An 8,506-nucleotide genomic window follows, 5' to 3' on the forward strand; every position below is an offset into this window, starting at 1 on the left:
ATAATAATAATATATATATATATATATATATATATATATATATATATATATATTTTTTTTTTTTAATTTTTTTTTTTTTTAAAGACTGAGAACAAATAAATACGTATAATTCATGTTGTTATCTTTATTCACAGTGTTTTATGTGAAACAACTTTTAATAATTGTAATTTCTTAGCGTTTATCAAAGTATACTGTGCATACTGAAATATGCATCACAAAACAGAGGTAAATTGCTATTCGATCTTGGGGAATATATAATACAGCAGATCTCAGTGAAATCACAGGCATGTACCGGCTGTCAGTCAGTCCTCAGATTGGCAGAAGAGTCTCGCAGCTGATTGGTGCTACTCACATATGACGCAGATGACGTACTGAACTCAAGCACGTGGGTCTCACATAAACAAAGACACATTGGCAGACAGAGCTCTACATGGCAGTGTTGAGCTCCGAGCTGTGCGGACAACACGCTGTACTGGACATTTACACACATATTCTGCATCACAGGCATATGGATACAATATAGTTTTGCCGATGGTCTACTAAGGTATGTCATTGCCTTTCTTTTTATTTTTGTGCAAATATGCAGTTTAAAGTAAGCATAGCAAATTTGTCCTATGGTATCTTTGCTTTAAACAGTCTGTGATTTCTGTTTGTTGGTTTCTGCTGGTTTTATGCAAACTATTTTGCTCATAGCTGCGATGTGAAATCAGTTTTTATTCAGTCCTTGTCTGAGACCATTGACCAGCGCACGCTTGTGTGAAACTGTGACATTTATGTGAAATTGTGTTTTTTTCAGACATGCATTTATTAAAATGCATTAAACTCGAGGGTAAAAACAAATAAACAAACGCGGTGCGCAAAACCGTAAACTTTCGATCCATCACGCATATGCACATGTTCTGATACGGCGCAAGAAAGTGTGTTTCAAATTTCTAAGTTTCAGTGAGCTCTAGCATTTTGTATAGGTAGCCTACTACATGGAACTACTAAAATGTGATGCAAAATCAAGTGAAAGTTGTGTGTTTTATCAGAGGGAGAATCCAGAGCCGAGTCGTTTGTCTTGAACAGGGGTATTACATTTCATCTGTTATTATCATCACCTTCACCAAGATCTGCAGTGGAACAGTCCCACGACTGAAGGTACTTTTCACTTAAAAGTGATTTTGCAAAGTTGCATGTAAGCTGAAAACACTGCTTTCGATGGGCATGCGGCTTTTATTCTCAGGCTGTCTTTCTGTTTTGTATTGATTAGGCTCCTGTTTTGTTCGCAGCCATGCCCTGCGTCCAGGCTCAGTATGGCTCATCCCCGCAGGGCGCCAGTCCTGCATCTCAGAGCTACAGTTACCACACCAGCGGTGAATACAGCTGCGATTTCCTCACACCAGAGTTTGTGAAGTTCAGCATGGACTTAACCAATACCGAGATCACCGCCGCCACCACCTCTCTGCCCAGCTTCAGCACCTTCATGGACAACTACAACACTAGTTATGACGTGAAGCCGCCCTGTCTTTACCAGGTACCCCATTCTGGAGAACAGTCCTCTATCAAGGTGGAGGAAGTCCAGATGCACACATACCATCAGCAGAGCCATTTGGGCCCGCAGTCAGAGGAGATGATGGCCCACTCCGGGCCTATGTACTTCAAACCGTCCTCACCTCACGCTCCGGGAACGGCGAACTTCCAGGTTCAGCCCAATCACATGTGGGAGGACCCGGGCTCCTTGCACTCTTTTCATCAGAACTATATGACCTCGCACATGATAGATCAGCGCAAGAACCCCGTGTCCAGGCTCTCCCTCTTCTCATTCAAGCAGTCTCCACCAGGGACACCTGTTTCAAGCTGTCAGATGCGCTTTGACGGGCCTCTCCATGTGTCCATGGGGCACGACGGTCCCGGAACGCACCGAGCCCTGGACAGCCAGAGTTTTGCAGTGCCCAGTGCTATCAGGAAACAGGCGGGCATCGCTTTCACACACTCCCTGCAGCTCAGTCACGGCCATCAGCTGATGGACAGTCAGGTGCCGTCACCTCCGTCTAGAGGATCACCGTCCACCGAGGGATTGTGCGCGGTGTGTGGGGACAACGCGGCGTGTCAGCACTATGGAGTCCGAACGTGTGAAGGGTGCAAAGGCTTCTTCAAGGTAATTTTTCATTATTTGTATCATTATTATTGATAATAATAATAATAATAATAATAATAATAATAATAATAATTTGTGGTTTGGTCGCCACTCATATCGGTTTTCTCTAATAACATAAAAAAATGAGACATGATCTGACATTTCAGGAACTGAAGTATATTTTTAAATATATTTTATTTTGCTCCTCGCATATCTGTTCAAATATAATTTACTCCTAAAATAATATCAATGTTTGTTTCTTAAATTGTCAAAAGTTGATCTGAATTTTATGTAATTTAAACGAAATCTTATTGCCCACCTTTTAGCGTACAGTACAGAAGAACGCCAAATATGTCTGTTTAGCCAATAAAAACTGTCCTGTGGATAAGCGCCGGAGAAACAGATGTCAGTATTGCCGATTTCAGAAGTGCCTGGTGGTCGGGATGGTAAAAGAAGGTAAATCGCTACAATATTTGTCTACACTTCTCAAACGTGCGGAGGGGATACATGCATTAGAATGTTTCCCTCACTTGGAAACTAGAGTAGTGTGCAACTGCAATTATATTTATCCCTGATTTAATTGTAAATACATTTTACAACAAGCTTAACAGCTCCTTGATAGTATAACAGTCTTGTGTTGTTTTGACAGTTGTCCGAACCGCCAGCTTAAAGGGTCGGCGAGGCCGTTTACCCTCCAAACCCAAAAGTCCGCAGGAGTCTTCGCCCCCCTCTCCGCCCGTCAGTCTGATCAGCGCCTTGGTCAGGGCTCATGTGGACTCCAATCCTTCTATGAACAGCCTCGACTACACAAGAGTGAGTTATATTACATTCATCTTTAATTTTACCCATCAGTTCAGACTTTAAGAGAAGAAAGTCCAAACATGACTCGCGTATGACTCTTGATGCGCACCCTGCGCGAAACTGACAGAGCCAATATTAGGAATTTAATATCATACAGTGTTTCATTATAAACTTTCAACACTTTAAGGGTGGCATATTTTACTGTCTAAATTGCTTTTGCAAGAAAGAAGCCAGTGAAATACAGACACAAGTTAAATTAAAGAGGGGGAAAACTCTCCCCCTTTTAGAAATGGGCTTTGCAATTTCACGGGTTATATATTTTAAGGGAGCTCATTAAGTCATGTTTAAATTAAATTCCAGTTCCAAGCCAACCCGGACTACCAACTGAGCGGAGATGACACACAGCACATCCAGCAGTTCTACGACCTCCTCACCGGATCCATGGAGATCATCCGCGGATGGGCAGAAAAGATTCCCGGGTTCACCGACCTGCCGAAACCGGATCAGGACTTGCTGTTCGAGTCCGCCTTCCTGGAGCTTTTCGTGCTGCGCCTGGCGTACAGGTATACCTAGACTTCTGGAGTAGTGGATTTGCTGCTTCAAATTTTATTGGCTCTGCAATAATTAGGAGCCGCTTAAATCCCCGTTTAATGCGCGCAGTAATTAATGGGCGCTTTGTCATTAATTTCAGGTCCAACCCGATGGAAGGCAAACTCATCTTCTGTAACGGGGTGGTGTTGCACAGACTGCAGTGCGTGCGTGGATTTGGCGAGTGGATTGACTCTATAGTGGAGTTCTCGTCTAATCTTCAGAACATGAATTTAGACATGTCTGCTTTCTCATGCATCGCCGCGTTAGCTATGGTCACAGGTAAGATCTGTTTTTATTATACTGTTCAGATAATTGTTACTGTTTTTTATGTTATGTTGCTAGAATAATAATAATTATTGTTATTATTTTGCAGAGAGACACGGACTTAAAGAACCCAAGAGAGTTGAGGACCTTCAAAACAAGATAGTAAACTGTCTGAAAGATCAAGTTACCTTCAATGGAGGCGGCTTGAATCGTCCGAACTATTTGTCCAAACTGTTGGGGAAACTACCTGAACTGCGCACACTGTGCACACAGGGTCTGCAGCGCATCTTCTACCTAAAACTAGAAGATCTGGTCCCACCGCCAGCAATAATCGACAAACTGTTTCTTGACACTCTGCCCTTTTAAACCGAGAGAGAGAGACAGGGGAAAACTATTTCAAACAACCTCAGAGAACTTCCACAGACTCCCTTAAAAAAACTGAAAGTCTGATTTTTCAAACCATGCCGACCATCGCCAAATGAAAAAGGATCCAACAATTCAAAGGCTGGAAAACTCTACGCGAAAAAATAAATAAAAATAAAATAATAGTTATACATTTTGCCATCGGCAAGCGATTTTTCCCCTCTTTATCCCACCCATATCTGCCTCTGAGTATCTCAGAACAGATACAAATGTAAAAAATAAAAATAAAACATAAAAAGTAATAATAATATGAGAAATTATAATAAAAGACAGATTATCCAATAGTTTGCCTGATTTTGAACAATGACAAATATCTCGCCACTAATCATTGTTAACTGCAAACGTCTGTATTCTTGGAAAAATCAGAGTAGTAGAGTGGAGTGCATCATACGCCATTTCTATATACCTATTCAATAGATTTATGTGATTTATATGATGTGTATAAAGCTTGTACAGAGACAGTTTTTTTTTTCTTTCTTTTATAACTTGTGCCTGTGTATCTCTGTCAGGTGGAAAGGAGACGCATGTTGTAGAGGACTCTTGTCTCTATTACACACTCTATATTCCGGACACTATGTAGTCTGTTAGATTTTATAAAGATTCGTAGTATTGGGACAACTTTTAAATATGGCACATGTGGATAAAAATACCACCATCATCTGTACAGGTAAAAAGGGACCCATAGTGTTTGTAAAATTGTCAGACATTCCTTGTTTGTATGTGTTGTATGTATTGTTGCTGTTTAATATAAACGTTTATATATTTATTTTGAGTTTGCCGTTAAAGCATGGTGCAGTTGAAATTATTTCAGACGCATCACCGTCGTCTTTGTTGAATGTCTCATATGTGATTTAATTTGCCATCTGTTTTTTTCCTGTAGGTGTGTGAAAATCATCACTGCCTTTTTTTTCTATGGTTTAACTAAATACACGCGTTAGGTTCGGTTCCGAATCCGAATCAAACTCCACGAGAAAAGAACATTTAATGTTTACAAATAAAACTTTTAAATAATTTCCAAGGAGGAGCCGTGTTTCTTAATCACATTTCAAAATGAAGAGGGAATTCATTGTACCGAAAATAAACTTTTTTTTTTTTTTTCTGGAAATGATCAGAAATTGCTCAAGGAAAAACCTACATTGCTCAAGGAAAAAAAACAAAACAACAACAAAAAATTATTCTTATTCTTATTTTTACATTTTCCCTCACGTGAAAGGTTACGCTTTCTTTTTTATTTTCATAAAAAAGTAAGTGTAACCAATGTATCGGTTTTAACATTTAATGACATTTAAACTGCAGATGGCAAATAATAATTTCGCGGGGGAAAATAACTATTTTCTGATAGGCCTATATCCATTTTATCAGGAGGGTTTCTCTTCAAAAAACGAATAGACAGAGTAAAAATAAATAAATACATAAATAAATAATAATAATAATAAAACTTCAACGAATTCACTTCCCAGTAAATACAGAATATTTTTGAAAGTTTGCCCCACAATAAAAAAAGAAGCATTGCGCACTGTGTGGAAATTTATTTCCATTTATTCTAAAGAGTTTTACGCTCAAAAAAAGATCTGAACAGAAATATATTACATATGAGTATTCGTCATTCAAATGCATAGAATTGTTTTCGCAAAAAGATTTAGTTGTTTTTGTTGTTTAACGTGATATAGGCCTACAGGTGTCTTAAAAACTATTAATTCTGTTACAGTAGGTTAGCAAAATGAGACCGATGGATGAAAAAGTAATATAAAGATATTGCAGATAAATTATCTATTTTTAAAAGCAACGGAATGAAATTCCGACAATTTTACTGAGTAATAAAATTAGAGCGATTATAACAGCTTTTATGCTGTTTCATGCATTCAGTAAATTTCAGTAGGCCTATATTTATTTTTTACTCTGATTTTTATTTTTAAACTTTAATTCTTGCATAGGTAATTAAATGTTGTAGAAAAAGTAAGCTAATCACATTAAACAAAATCGTCGAAATACATGTAGGCCTATCTTAAAATAGCGAAGCCAATTATAAACATGAATGCGTAATAAATTATATTTTTGGTTTTCAGATATTTATCAATTCGGGAGATTGCTCCATGTTTGGTTTTAAAGTTTCAGTTTGTGGCAAGGAACATTAAAATCAAATAATAATAATGGTAATAAAAATAATAATAGAGAAAGAATATTGATTTTACTCTTTATGTTATACTTCGTAATTATATTTTTCTTCTTTTTTGTTAAACTCTCGTTAGTTGCTCTTCTGCTCCATTACAGGGTGGTATGCACCAGAGCACAATGAGCTTTATTTAGACAGGTATCATTCTCTAAATTATTTAAAGCAGTGCGGATTTGGAGAATGCAAGCGTGCGTATAATTGTTTTACATGACTGGTGTGTGCACGTGTGTGCGGACTTGTGTGTCTAAAACCAAAAATAAACACGCATAAATGATTTTAAGGTTCTATAATCTGCCGCCTTGATCATCTGAACACTGACGTTAACACTAAGCTCACAAAGAGTATGAATTTATTTAGCCATTTCAAACTCCTGCAGGATATTTACACAATGGACAAACCACATAATCACAAATTAGATTTAATGATTTTATATTTAAAATGTGTGTATAAACTAAAACCTGCTTATCTTGGAGACTTACACTTAATTTGTTGCAAGCAGGTGCAGTTTGATATACTGTACAAATAAACTTGACACATGGACTCTAAAAACATTACTGTAACCCAGGAAAGCATGACAATATTTAGACCATAAATCAATGAAAAATATAAACCTAGCACACAAGCTTGTTAACATCTGCATTTTGCTTTGTCCAGTGGGACTTTCTTCTATGGCTTTGGATGGGAGATGATAGATTTTGGGGAAACATTTTACATCTAACCTGAAATCAGAGCTAAAACAGACCTGCTGTAGCATGTTTGTCATAACTGTCTCAAGTAAGTATATTTGGTTATGTATATATACACATGTATATGCACGTTCATGCACACTTTCATTGTTCATTACTGAAAAGTGAAGAGTTCTTTACAGAATTCTGTCATTCACCATTCATGTCCGTGTAGCTCAGAGAGGACATGAAGGTGCCTCTGGGCAACGTCTGGGAAAGCTCACAATCGCACAATCTCTCTTCTCTCTTCTCCCCCCTCTCTCTCTCTCTCTCTCTCTCTCTCTCTCTCTCTCTCTCTCTCTCTCTCTCTCTCTCTCTCTCTCTCTCTCTCTCTCTCTCTTTCTCTCTCTCTTTCTATCTGCTTTCCTTTCTCCCTCATTCTCCTTCTCTCATCAGCCATGGCATGGCTGATCTTTTCCCAAAGTTCTCACAAGGCAAAGAATTGTCTGAATAATTAGATCTTCACAGCAAAAAGACTAATTCCAAGTCAAATTAAGATTACACTCAAAAGCAGTTTGCTGACATTTAGCAGATCAGTTAGAGGGACGCTCTGCAGTGTCACAAGCTTGTGCCGTGTTGACTGAAGTAATCATTGAGGTTGGCAAGGGCCTAATCTCTGCACAAAGAAAAAAAGCAGCGTGTGACAGAGAGACACGCTCACCTTACACATGTCAAGGTATTTTCAGGCAGCTCTAGTGCTTTCACTCCAATCCTGCGTGTTTAAATAGAGACGAATCACGGAGCATTTCACTGCTCCTTTATCTGTTCTGACAGAGGGGACGAATATGGCGGCGGTCTCCTATATGCTTTTGGTCTGTCACTCTGCTCTCTGGGTTCTGCTTAGCACTGCAGATAATGCAAACGCAGAAGGAAGGATAGAAATAACACGCTCCGTCTGAACACGGAGAGCTCAGAAGCCGCAGGCACTTTGTCGTAAGTGCTAGAGCTGGAAACCTAAGAGGAGCGAAATTATAAAGCAGTGCTCCACTCGGACAGATCCGGACAGTCTATGTACTGATGGGATAGATGCCCTAAAACACAGTCATTAAGCAGTGCAGGACGCGTTCTACCTACTTCAGATGATTTCAGTAGGCTAACTCATAGAAACCTCAGAGTTACAAGGTCAGGCAGATGTAGCTGAAGAACTGAACTGAATGAAAAGCAGCTCTCTTCCCACCAGGGACACAGCAACTTTGATCAATTCTGTTGTGTGGTTTACATTTGCTTTGCAGTCTTTGCGAAAAAACACACTTTAAATATCGGTTTCCATATGCAGTAGCAGGCAATGGCATCCGTGACATGTGGGCTCGCAAACACTGTGCAAATCTGTGCAGAGCTAAAGCAGATATTGTGTGTTGGTAGAGCAGACAGATGCTTATGCATGGCCTTTAATGCAGTCCCTCCAGCTCA

General features: G+C 39.1%; 1 protein-coding gene across 2 annotated transcripts; it reads left to right on the forward strand.

The window, feature by feature from the left end:
- Positions 1 to 426: 426 nt before the first annotated feature.
- nr4a2a (nuclear receptor subfamily 4, group A, member 2a) lies at positions 427 to 4,297 on the forward strand. 2 transcript variants are annotated; one of them, XM_081367727.1, is made up of 8 exons: positions 427 to 544; positions 1,032 to 1,140; positions 1,253 to 2,140; positions 2,446 to 2,575; positions 2,769 to 2,932; positions 3,281 to 3,483; positions 3,612 to 3,790; positions 3,885 to 4,297. In XM_081367727.1, exons 3-8 carry the CDS (start codon positions 1,274 to 1,276, stop codon positions 4,139 to 4,141), a joined length of 1,800 nt encoding a protein of 599 aa, XP_081223853.1. In that variant the 5' UTR covers positions 427 to 544; positions 1,032 to 1,140; positions 1,253 to 1,273; the 3' UTR covers positions 4,142 to 4,297. The 2 variants fall into 2 exon arrangements, with proteins under 2 accessions (XP_081223853.1, XP_081223854.1); XM_081367728.1 differs by having other exon boundaries at positions 1,272 to 2,140.
- Positions 4,298 to 8,506: the final 4,209 nt, after the last annotated feature.

The sequence above is a fragment of the Scardinius erythrophthalmus genome (assembly GCF_964197995.2).
Source record: "Scardinius erythrophthalmus genome assembly, chromosome: 6".
In the NCBI taxonomy this organism is placed as follows: Eukaryota; Metazoa; Chordata; class Actinopteri; order Cypriniformes; family Leuciscidae; genus Scardinius; species Scardinius erythrophthalmus.